Here is a 12,404-nt window from a genome sequence, read left to right as displayed (position 1 = left end):
TTTAACTGGTAGTGGAATTAACTTTATTAGGCACTTGTAAGGCAATAGCATGTAGCCATTCTGGAACAAAGGCACACCACGTAATTGTGGAACTGAAAGGGCCACATAGTTCATCAAAGGACGCTCCAGCATAAAAAGGTTGAATTACAATAGATTCGGAAATCAAATTCTATGACTTAGAAGTGAGATCAGGGTTTTTGATTCCATCTCTTTTGTATTAATCATTTTATTAATGCCAGGATGCTTCTGTTGCCATCACTAACACTTTTTGCTTTATGCAATTGGCAGCGTTTGTTCTTTATGCTCCTTATTTGCCTCTGACCTCACTCTTCTGGATCCTCCCCATCCCTCTATGTGCATGCATGAGTGCACACACATAGCAATTTAGGATTACATGCATCTGATTGAAGTGGACACAAAAGCTGGAGTGAAGATGTCATGATAAATGAGAAACAAAATGTAAAACAAATCCATTGCGTAGAGAAAGACTGGATTAGCACCTATTAGACGGTTGATTAAATTGTTCATTTTAGGCATTAAAACCGTTGTGAGTTCTAGCGTTCAGCATTTGCAAACAGAAATCTCCAGGTACTAGGTCACATGCTCCAGCCTCCATCAATGATGTACTCCCGGCCAGTCATGAATGCTGACTGAAGAAAGCAAGGACAAAGTTTGAGCATATAGCGTAATTCAAGTCATTGTGTCCTCAATAAATACAGTACTATAAATGTAGTGGTCCCAACCAACATGAAATGTTTCAGAAGCTGATTGAACTCCATATGACTAAATGACAATTGTAAAAGGATTAAGGCCGCAATCTAAATCCTGTTTGGGCGGGGCTGGAAGTGGAGGTAGATTGCCAGCAGTAGGGATGCGGGTGGTGCTGTGGGTTAAACCACAGAGCCTAGGACTTGCCGATCAGAAGGTCGGCGGTTCGAATCCCCGTGACGGGGTAAGCTCCCGTTGCTTGGTCCCTGCTCCAGCCAACCTAGCAGTTTGAAAGCACGTCAAAGTGCAAGTAGATAAATAGGTACCGCTCCGGCGGGAAGGTAAATGGCATTTCCGTGCGCTGCTCTGGTTTGCCAGAAGCGGCTTAGTCATGCTGGCCACATGACCTGGAAGCTGTACGCCGGCTCCCTCGGCCTATAGAGCGAGATGAGCGCCGCAACCCCAGAGTCGGTCACGACTAGACCTAATGGTCAGGAGTCCCTTTACCTTAGCCTGAGAAAATCCCCAAAATGGGGCCTTGTGCAGATGGGACTGAGACGACCCAGGATCCGCTACATTATGAGCAGGCTCCACTGCCTTCACTTGATAGCACTGGGCCCAGTCATGACACCAGCTTCCATTAGCATCAGTGCATTGCTCATTGCATTGATTCTGTCGTGCTTAGTTTGGCTCTCACTGGATGGGGCAAGGCAGCAGAGGGAGGAAGAGTTTGAGACAATTGTGCAAGGGTCTTAAATAGTAGGGACTGCAGCTACAGTTTGTCCCGAGCACACCCAGCCCGGGTGGGGACAAGCAATGGAAAGCATAGTTCTTTACTGGCAAAGCACTTTGATTACATCTGTTCCTAAGGTGCAAGGAAGAGATACACCAGGGATGCAACAACACAACCACATACACCCACATCTGACATGGTGCACGTAAGCAACTGGCAGCTCCTGTGGCAGCTCCAGCTGCTTCCGTCACAGCAAACCCTTCCTTGTCCTTGGAGTCATTGAAGGAGGAGATAGAGGAACTTCTAATGGTCCATCTCTCTCTGGGGCTGCCTCTTCCCCCTCTTCGGCTTTCTGCAACTCTCCCCCAACCTCCTCTCCTCTGGTCCCTGACTGCCCAGGGTCTTTCCTCTGGCTCCTTCCTCACGGGTGGCACAACCCCACAAATCGCTGACCCCTTTGCCTGGACCATCCTGTCCCACCAGCCTCCTCTGCCCACCCCTCCGACTCGCTGACACAGTTTGGGATTCAAAACCCCACCTCGCTAACATTACTTGCTTCAAATTAAAGGTTCTGAGTGGCTGGAACAACAAACGAACACTTTATCTTGGTGCCATGAGTTTGCTATACAAACACCCCTCTCTACCCTGCTTCTAGACAAATAAGAGTTCAAGGAACCATTCCAGCCAGTCAAAAGCACTCAAACAAGGACTGGTGAGCAATGGGGCCTGTGGCTTGTTCTGCCCCCCACCCAGTTCTATATTGCTGCTGCTGTTGTTGTTGTTGTTGTTGTTACTACTGCTTGTCCTTCACTAGCAATTCCCAGGGTGGGTTGCAGTAATTTAAATTTCAGAATTAGAAACAGCTAAAACCGATTACAGTCAAGGGAATAAGGTGGGTCCTGGAAACACATTATCTCAGGTGTCAGCAAACAGAAGCCTGTTGGCACTAGCTGTTAAAGAAGTACTATTTCAGACAACCTGGTGTACTGCTATGTGGCTGACCCATTGTACTTACTTCATCGGAAGCCAGGTATACAAACAGGTGGGCTACTTCTTCAGCTGTCCCAAACCTACCTATCCTTTGCCTGTCCATAAAGTCTTTCAGTGCCTAGAGATAAAAAAGCATTCGCTGCATCAATAAGCCTAGACGTGGTTCTCAAACACAGGACTTTCCCCTGGCATTATTTTTCATCATGCGATACTTCAAGTCCACACCCAGATCGTTTAGAATAGTTTGGAAGTGTATCAAACTTCCACGCGAATGTTGTTCCCAAGATACTGTTCAAAGAAAATAGAGGGGAAAGCCAAGGCAAATTGAGACATCTAACTGCCAAGGTAACCTGTACATGGGGTCAAGAGATGTCAATATTTATAAAGGAGGCTGCACTTCAACAGCTGCCAACAGGCAGAAGAGCATTCTGCCCCTTCTAAACGATAGGATTGTGAGCTCAGTTGTTGCATTTAGGCAAACCTAGCTCTGCCACAGACTCACGAACTTTCCTTATAATCCTCTTACAGACAAAAGCTTTCTTTTCTGATTTTGAATAACCACAGCCATTTGTGTTATCTGACAAAACAGGCTAATATTAACTATGGTTTGCTTGCAACAAGCCATCTTCACAAACCATGGTTTGAAGTTGGCTTGTTGCAAACAAATCATAGCTAAAATCATTATGGTTTATTAGTGCTTAATATAGTTAATGCAAATTGGAAACAAGAGGAGGAGCGGGGAGTAGATAAGCCTACAGGTAGGCTAGGCTCATTCGCATTACAACCAGTTATGGTATTGTTTATGAATAAACCATAGTTTACTATGATGGCTAAACAAAGCCAATTAATACATTCTGCAAAAAAGGCTTGCAGTGAATAAGTTACCTACATTCAGAGGTGAGGAGGATCTGTTTACTTTTTACATTTCACTCTACTTTTTACTCTATTTACTTGTTATAAATCCCAGGTACAAAATGGTGAAAAATGAATGTTTTGAAGCAGCCTGTGGAGAACAAAGCTGCTTTAAATGACTGATCACTGCCGGACTGTGTGTCATAATGCAAAAAATTAAATTGTATTGCCCACCTGTTCTGGATCAGGGCTGCCCTGGATTCTCTCCTGCAGAGAAGGAGTGTCAATAGTGCCTAAGAAAATACCCAAACATTAATTAAATGGCCTCATGTATTTCAATTGTAACTCCTCTGAAAACTCCTCTGAAAATATTAGTTACTTTAATAAATAGCCCAGAGGGCTTCACCCTTGAAATGTAAACTTTAGATGCCTTTGCACGAACTTGCAAACAGAACAAAGATGGTGGGATGCTTCTTACCAGGACAAACACAGTTGCATCTGATTCCTTCCCCAATGAAGTCCGAAGCTATGGATTTGGTAAGTCCAATAACTGCTGCCTTTGAGGTACCATAGACACACCTCTTAACAGCTCCTGAGAAAGAGATCGGGGTAGGAATCAGGAAATCAAATCATACCAAAGAATGCAAAAGCTCAGTTTGCATCTCTAGATAGCCTTCATCCTGCCTTCTCATTGGCTGTCTCTAAATAGTCTTGTGATGAGCTGAACTTCTGTTCCCTGTTCTCTTCAAAAAACATATTGCATAAAAAAATTATTTATTATAGAAGAAAGCATTTGTTGTGTGTGTGTGTGTTTGCATTCTGTGCCCCTGAGAATATTGCCATGCACTATTTAGACCCCATTTCTCCAGCTGTTCCATTTCTACCCAAGGTTTCTACTACTCGCAGATGTTGGAAGGTCACCCCAGTTTTGGATCTCCCCTGGTCAACCCATAAAAGCAAGGCTGTAAGATACCTGTGGCCCTCCACATGTGGTTGAACCACAACCTCCATCAGCCCCAGCCAGCTGGAGTGACCTGGAAACTACAACTAATCCAGAATGCGGCAGCTAGACTGGTGACTGGGAGCGGCCACCGAGATTACATAACACCGGTCTTGAAAGACCTCCATTGGCTCCCAGTACGTTTCCAAGCACAATTCAAAGTGTTGGTGCTGACCTTTAAAGCCCTAAATGGCCTCAGTCCAGTATACCTGACCCCCCATCGTTCTTCACCCCCATCGTTCTGCCCGGACACTGAGGTCCAGTGCCGAGGGCCTTCTGGAAGTTCCCTTGCTGTGAGAAGCCAAGTTACAGGGAACCAGGCAGAGGGCCTTCTCGGTAGTGGCACCCGCCCTGTGGAATGCCCTCCCACCAGATGTCAAAGAGGAAAACAACTACCAGACTTTTAGAAGACATCTGAAGGCAGCCCTGTTTAGGGAAGCTTTTAATGTTTACTAGACTATTGTATTTTAATATTCTGTTGGAAGCTGCCCAGAGTGGCTGGGGAAACCCAGCCAGATGGGTGGGGTATAAATAATAAATAATAATTATTATATATTATTATATGGATGCCCAAATGTTGCCCATTCCTGCTCCAAGTCTGATGCTTCATTCTTGGCAGTTCTCATCCCTCAACAAAAGGAAGCTTAAACAGACTGCCAAACAAAGTTAGGTACACTATATTATTAGTGTTCTAGCATTTACAAGAATACATCAGCAAGGGCAACACCATCTTGGACACACCTAGTGTTGCTTGCCATGGTACAAGTGCTAAGCAGAGGCAGAGGTTTCCAAAGTGCAGCCTTGGCTCTAAGAAGCCACTCTAGCCATCAAAATGTAATGGATGTGGCAGACCAAGTATTTATGGAGCTGCCCTAAAGCTGACAGCAGCTTCCTTTATAAAAGGTCAGAAATGGCACTCCTCATTGTGGCTGGGTTATATAGACTCATCTTAAAAACTTGGCTATATGCAACTACATCTCTGTAATTTGTGGGTTTTTTTATACTGAATATGCTCTGTGTATGGTTCTGTTATTGTTTGTATGGTTAACATGTTAGTTTCTACATACATTTATGATAAGTCAATAATATAATAAAATAAGAAACGGTATGCAATGTCCTGCATAGTGAAAACTTTGTTTTGTCATGTCAAACTTATAACCTGCTTCCCCATTCCAAGAAAGCCCATGGCAACTCACAATAATCAAATTACACAGGAACATTTTGAAACAAATCTTTAACATGCTAAAAGACAGCAAGTAGTTCCTGCAGTAATAAACCTTCATAAAATGTGGGGCTTTTTTTGCACTGGGTACCCGTCACTTGCATCTAAGTCCCCACCAGACAAGATGAATACAGATATTCATGTGAAATGACCCTTAGATTGGTATTAGACCAACAGGACATCAGAAGGACATAGCCCCCAAATATCCTATATCACAGGCACCAGTCCATTTTAAAATATGTGTAAAATAAGGTAAGGATGACATGAACCTTGCTGTGCTTAAACTGCGAAGCTACTGACCTTTGATACTAGATACCACAGAAGACATGTTGATAATGTTGCCAGATTTTTCCGCCAGCATCTATTTAAAAAATGCAAACACAAAATGTTTTGATGCTGCAAGAACACTAAACAGATGACTATGAGAAAAGCCGTGCTGAATCAGGGGAAAGAAAGGCCAGTCTAGGTCAGTATCCTGTTCTCACAGTGGCCAACCAGAAGCCTATGGGAAGCCTGTAAGCAAGACATTAATGTAATACTGTGTCATTTTAAACAATTAAATTGAACTTTGGGTTCACAAATGTAGTTTATCTTTTCTTTTTTTAAAAGGTGCAGTTGAACTGAAAAAGAAAGCTTTTGTCAGATGCTTTAAAACTTCACACACAAAGATAATAGAGGGATTAACACAAATTTGATGGGCAAATGAAAGATCTACCGGTATATGCTGTTGGTCTCATGCCAAGAGTCTCATGGCCAGCGATGGAATACGTAGTGAGGTTCTCTGCTCTCACCTTATTTCATTAAAACTGATGGCATGATAAGCCCATGACAGGATAATTCTTTAAGGCCCTCCCTCCAACATCCTTTCATTTGCACATACATTGCTCACGATGGTCCTACGTGATTCTGTTTCCAATGCTCTTTGCACCCGCAAAAGTTTTGGGACAGCCACATTGCTTCATTTCCCATCAGTGCATATCCTGCAACTTCCTGCTGAAATTCTCTCACCTTTTATGTCACAAATGTCCTGAGGGATTTTTTGGGGGGTGGGGGGCGTTTCCCATCTTGGTCGCACTATAGTCTCTCTGGACAGCAATAATGTGACAGCATTGGGGGAGAATCACAACACACACCAAAGCAGAATTAATCCACAAGTAAGGAACAATGGTGAAAACCATGTTGCAGAACACACTTGCAATAAAACACTAGTGTGGAGGGCCCCCAGAATAAATGCTTCAGAAAATTTGTTAGTGGGTATGGTACAGTAAATAACTCAAAAAATTTAATTTATTAGGAGGAGTTACAGATAGGTAGCCGTGTTGGTCTGCCATGGTCAAAACAAAATAAAAAAATTCCTTCCAGTAGCACCTTAAAGACCAACTGAGTTAGTTCTAGGTATGAGCTTTCGTGTGCATGCACACTTCTTCAGATACCATATCTGAAGAAGTGTGCAAGTATCTGAAGAAGTGTGCATGCACACGAAAGCTCATACCTAGAACTAACTCAGTTGGTCTTTAAGGTGCTACTGGAAGGAATTTTTTTATTTTGTTTTATTAGGAGGAGGTTAGACTAAGGCCCCATCTTTACTATATTTAAAGCAGAATCATACCAGGTTAAACAGTCATGGCTTCCCCCAATAAATCTTGGGAAGTATTGTTTGCTAAAGGTGCTGAGAGTTGTTAGGAGACTCGTATACCCCCCCCCCAAGTGCTACAATTCCCAGAGTTTCCTGGGAAGAGAGATGGATTGTGAAACCACTCTGAGAATTGTAAGCTGCAAATATTATCTCGGCCTGGCTCCTTCTCCTCTTACATCACTTTTACCAGCCCTTTACTGAGCACACAGTGAGCTACACCTCTAAAGGATAAGAGAACAGTATGTTGGCCTTACCTTAGGCAGGAATGTTTTGATCATCAGATACATACTGCGAACGTTGACGTTCATAGTGAAATCCCAGTCTTTTTCCTCACATTCCAAAATGGTCCCCGTACTGACAAATCTGGCGTAAAAGACACAAGGAACAACAGGTAATTTTCCTGTGCTTTCAGGGCTTTTCAAATATACCCTCAGCAGCTGAAGTTGTCCAGGCTTTGCAGCTTTTATTTTATTTTAGTTATTTTTATGCTGCTTATGTTGTCAAAGCTTCTAAAGCCATATACCTGGGTGGATATATCTTTTCCTGGTCAGTGGGCTAAGCTCTCATCTCCTCACCCTTGCAGGGTCAAATTTGACAGGTGGGCTGCGTTACCCACTTTTCACAGAATCGTTGAGTTGGAAGGGACCACAAGGGTCATGGTAACATCAGGCAGTGCTGAGCTTTGAAGCTCCAATTGTTGGGACTTCAAAGCACAGTGTGGGGCTGTTTGAAAGCCCAGTGCTTCTGTTTTAAAAAGCACATTGAGAAAGGCAATTGACCCATGATGGCAGCTTACCCTGCAATATTACATAGAACGTCAATTCTCATCACTTCCTTGGCCAGTTTTTCAATTTGTTCTTTGTTGGTGACATCCAGCACACGGACCTGGATGCCTGTTGAGGAAATCAGCATATCAGAATAGGCAATATTGTTTTGATTTCATGACAAAGGATGATTACCTTGCATGTATGTACACATCTGTGCAGTGAGCGACTTTACAGCTCTGCACATACAAATTAATTCATGTAAGTGTTCTGCACAGCTAGAAGCTCAGTTGTACAGGGTTCTCCATCACATGAAGCACTGTATGCAGAGAGGAGCACCCTTTTTCGGGCCCTTGGCTCTGTGCATGAAGTGCGGTTAGTGGGCATATTCATGCCCTTCTTCCAAGACAACTTCATGAGAAGAGAAGTTGCGAAAGGAGCTAAAATGTCAATATATTTCCATTAAAGTCAACAGGACTTCCAGGGGCAGCGTGATCATGTTTCGCAGAAACTCTCCCAGCTCTACGTGGGTGGCTTTCATCCCCATCAGTGAGCTGCCCTCAAAGTATATTAAATCACTGTAAATATAGGCCTAATGCACACAGCTCCACCTGAATCTTGATGAATAATTTCCTTCAGTAGAAAGTGTTGTTGTTTTTCCGCATCAGAGTTTAACAAAAGAAAATTAACACTACCCAGGTGGCAGCAGCTTAATAACTATAATCAAACCATTATTGCTGAGTAATACAGATGACAGAAAGTGCTATTAAGCTTTATTTCTTTGCTACAAAACTTGGATTTATCTGAAGCCAGGCAATGCTCTGAAAGGGTTCAGTTAACAACGCAGGTCAGGACTTTTATTTTTCATTTTTAGAGGCTTGGGAATTTGCTGGCAAGCCCAGCAGTGTTCAAGGCTAATTTTATAAGGTACCTACAACACATGTTTTACTTGGAAGCAAACCTTACAGAGTACAAAGATATTGACTCATACCCTCCAGTATTCCTCAGATGAAAATAGGGACATTTCTCACCCCTCTGGCCCTCCTTGACCCCCACAATTTTGTCGTCCCCCCTCCACCACAGAGCATTTCCTCCACCACTGTACCAAGGGGACACAGCACACACACACTCCACAGCCCTGAAAACACCCCTTAATCCCGATTTTATTTTTATTATTTTCTTACAAAAAGAAAAACACACACCAATAAATCAATTTTAGAAGGGGGCAAGATTAGATACAGATGCACAAAGCATTTAAAAAATAAATAAATTCAAAACTCCTTGAGCTCCACTCTTCCCTTTTCTAATAAAATGCATTTTTGCATGTTATTTTCACTATTATATATATATGTTTATATGTGCACTTTACACTAGTATATGTATTTATGTACACATTACTTGGCTGGAGAACTACACTGCAAAATTCAGAGAAGCACAGATTTCAATGGACATCTTGTTTCAAATTCTGCAAATTAGGTAAGTTCACCTTTAAACGTGAAATGCATTGGACAGCCCACCCCAATTGCTCTCCAGAAGGTATATTTCTGTTCTGCTCTACTCTACTCCACTCCCCAAATCCATCCAAAATCTGAAGCAGGCTCAGGCTCAAAATAACTAAAGAAATACCTGGATAGGCTTCCAGTTCTCTGAGTTTGGATTCATTGATATCTGTAGCAATGACCTTGGCTCCTTCCTTTGCAAAAGCCTTTCAAAACCAAACCAAATGTAGTTAATATCTGAACAGATTAAAACATGGGCTCTGCCTCCTAGCTGCCATGGATAGTTAGCTGGTTTGATAATGTTCTGATTGTTGTGAGGAGCTGCCATCAAAACATCAAACACAGAGTTAGGTAAGACTGATTTCTCAAAGAACTGGATTCAAATGACACATCCTCTCACTGCATTTATAGTCCAATCAAACCTCTATTGTTGTTGTCACAATCAAGTGGCATATAAATTATGTGAAATAAATAAAATATTTTTGTATTTGGAATATTCTGTTCCTAAATACGAAGGCATTTTCACAGACCATCTGTCATGGATGCTTTAGCTGACATCCCTGCATTGCAAGGGGTTGAACTAGACGACCCCCAGGGTCTCTTACAACTCTACAATTCTGTGATTCTATGATTGGACAGGTTGGTTTGGGCTGATGAGAGCAGGAGTCCAATGGTGTCTGTAGCGCCACTGGTTCCCCATCCCTGGTTTACACTCTCTAGCTCTGAGCGCTTGAAGATTTCCTCTTTGTGATTTCTTCCCTCCCTCAGAGCGGAGGCTTACCTAGGCTCCCTAGTGCCCTTGGCAAGCTGTACTGGCATTTGGCACCATACCCCTTGCACCCTTTCCAAGTGGGACCACTCACACTTCTTATAGTGACTGGGGAAGTTGCTGCGATGGGGAGGTTGCTGCAGAGTTGCTGCGATGGCCCACGCCAGCGACTGGGTGCCTCCAACGAGGAACACAGAGGAGCCTGGATGCCTTGCCCAGAGCAGCGGAGGGGCAGCCAAGGGAGCACACTGTTAGAATTCCTGCTCCATGGTTGCAGTTATGGGATTTTTGTCTTTCACATGACGTGCTATGTTTTGACTCCACAGAGTGGGAAGTGATGGAGACAGGATGTTTGTGTTACTGTGTTCCATGAAGTGGGACTATTGTTCTTTGTTCTTTTTCTCTTTGCTGTCTGATGCTAGAGAGAGAGGGAGCCATGCCGTGTGTGTTTATATGTAAATAAAGTAGATTAGCCAAAACGCTGAATTGCTGAGGTCTGTCACGTACATGATGTGCATACTCTGCAGATCTCTAAGTGTGCCGGTGTTGGTTGGCATCGGTCGCTGTGATGTTTGGGCTGAAGAAAGCTTATGAAGCTCCCGAACAATTGACCAGGAGGGAGGGAACATGCCAGTCGGGCATGTGTCCAGTTCAGAGTCCTACTCGAGTGTAGGCTAAACTCCTGACACACACAGATAGATGGCCTTCTAGCCACTCCAAACTAGAGTGGAGAGGCATGATTTTTGCACCCCCCCATGGCCTGCGCCAACCCCTAGGTCAGGGGTAGGCAACCTAAGGCTCATGGGCCACAAGCGGCCCACAGGGGTCGTTTAACTGGCCCACAAGCCGCCCACTCGGCGAGTCCCCTAAACTGGCACAGCGCGGCATGGGGACTCACTTCTGCGGCACCAGAAATCATGTCTGCACAGACACGGATGCCGGAAATCACATCTGTGCAGACGCAGAAAATGGCGGGCGCGCACTCTCACTCCAGCCCACGGAGGGGGCTCCGCGGCAGTGAACAGGCTCAAGCAAGGTAAACCTTGCCAACCCCTGCCCTAGGTACTCTCCTGCTCAAGTCCTCACCGCTATCTAAATACATTCAAGCACAAGTACTTTTGTGACAGCTGCTTGCAGATGCATTTGTACAAAATCCAGCCCAAAGCAAACCCAGTAAGAGTTCCCGGACTTACAATAGCTGTGGCTCGCCCAATTCCTTGTGCTGCAGCAGACATCAGTATTACCTTCCCATCCAGCCGGCCCATCGTGCCCCCTGTAGGTGATTCAAAGAGATTGTGGTATCTGATTCACCAGCGCCAACTACAGAAGGAACAGCTGCAAGAAATGCACATTATCTTTCATGCTGGTTGTAGAGCCAATCACACACGTATTTCAATATATTTGCAGGGTTTCGTTTTTGCGTAACTAGGAGCTGATCAACTCCTTTTAATATATTTGTTGCATGCCACCACAAGCTCAGAGAGGTGCGAGACTCCAGGAGGTCTGGTTTCCTCGGTATGAGGTATAGCAGAGACTCCAAGGAAGGAGAGCCTCCTAAGGGAGACTCGTCCACTGTCAAACAGCTCTTGCTGTCATAAAGTTATTCCTGGTGTTGAGCTGGAATCTCCTTCCTGGTAACTTGAATCCATTGGTTTGGGTCCTACCCTCCAGAGCAGGAGAAAACAAGCTTGTCCCATCCTCCATGTGACAGTCCTTTAGATATATGGTTGCCCTGCTTTGCACATATCCCAGTTTGTCAACACCCTTCTTAAATTGTGCTGCCCAGAACTGGACACTGTACTCCAGGTGTGGTCTGACCAAGGCAGAACGGAGCAGCATTAGGACTTCCCTGGTTAAGCATATGGCCAGACATTTGCTTTGAGTCCTTTATTTAACAATAACAATACTCTTATTATTTATATGCCACCCATATGACTGGGTTATTTTACTTATTTTCCACATGGCTAAACCTTTTTCTAAAGGCAGAGATAATTCAAAGCTACTTATGCTTGCTAACGGCACACACACAAACTGCCAGAGTGCAGACAATTCTCATCTGCCAGAATCCATTCTCAAATGAAAGAGTCTATTATTTGTAAAGAAAAGGAACAAGAATGGAGGAAATATTTACCTCAGGAGTGCTGTGAAGACCTCTTTGGAGACCTTTGTCCAGGAGGCGGTTACTTGTGTTTTTCAGAGAGCATGCTGGGATTCAACTCAAGTGTGCTGGC

At 43.9% G+C, this 12,404-nt stretch overlaps 1 protein-coding gene across 2 annotated transcripts; it reads right to left on the bottom strand.

The window, feature by feature from the left end:
• Window positions 1-12,404, bottom strand: BDH2 (3-hydroxybutyrate dehydrogenase 2). 2 transcript variants are annotated; one of them, XM_081877365.1, is made up of 10 exons: window positions 12,305-12,404; window positions 11,367-11,446; window positions 9,532-9,610; window positions 7,938-8,034; window positions 7,396-7,504; window positions 5,806-5,866; window positions 3,762-3,875; window positions 3,518-3,576; window positions 2,457-2,549; window positions 1-650 (listed from the first exon to the last, which is right to left on the bottom strand). In XM_081877365.1, exons 2-10 carry the CDS (start codon window positions 11,436-11,438, stop codon window positions 597-599), a joined length of 738 nt encoding a protein of 245 aa, XP_081733491.1. In that variant the 5' UTR covers window positions 11,439-11,446; window positions 12,305-12,404; the 3' UTR covers window positions 1-596. The 2 variants fall into 2 exon arrangements, with proteins under 2 accessions (XP_081733491.1, XP_081733490.1); XM_081877364.1 differs by having other exon boundaries at window positions 11,367-11,508; window positions 12,305-12,398.

The sequence above is a fragment of the Podarcis erhardii genome (genome assembly GCF_964252035.2).
Source record: "Podarcis erhardii genome assembly, chromosome: 9".
NCBI classification, from domain to species: Eukaryota; Metazoa; Chordata; class Lepidosauria; order Squamata; family Lacertidae; genus Podarcis; species Podarcis erhardii.
Note: the sequence above shows the minus strand (reverse complement) of the source record. Positions and strands in the feature narration are given on the sequence as shown.

Coding starts and splice junctions, on each gene's coding strand:
- BDH2 (XM_081877365.1), bottom strand. CDS start 11,438: ATGGGCCGGCTGGATGGGAAGGTAATACTGATGTCTGCTGCAGCACAA. Junction 9,611..11,366: donor TTGGGCGAGCCACAGCTATT/GTAAGTCCGGGA, acceptor TGGTTTTGAAAG/GCTTTTGCAAAGGAAGGAGC. Junction 3,577..3,761: donor ATGCAACTGTGTTTGTCCTG/GTAAGAAGCATC, acceptor GTATTTTCTTAG/GCACTATTGACACTCCTTCT.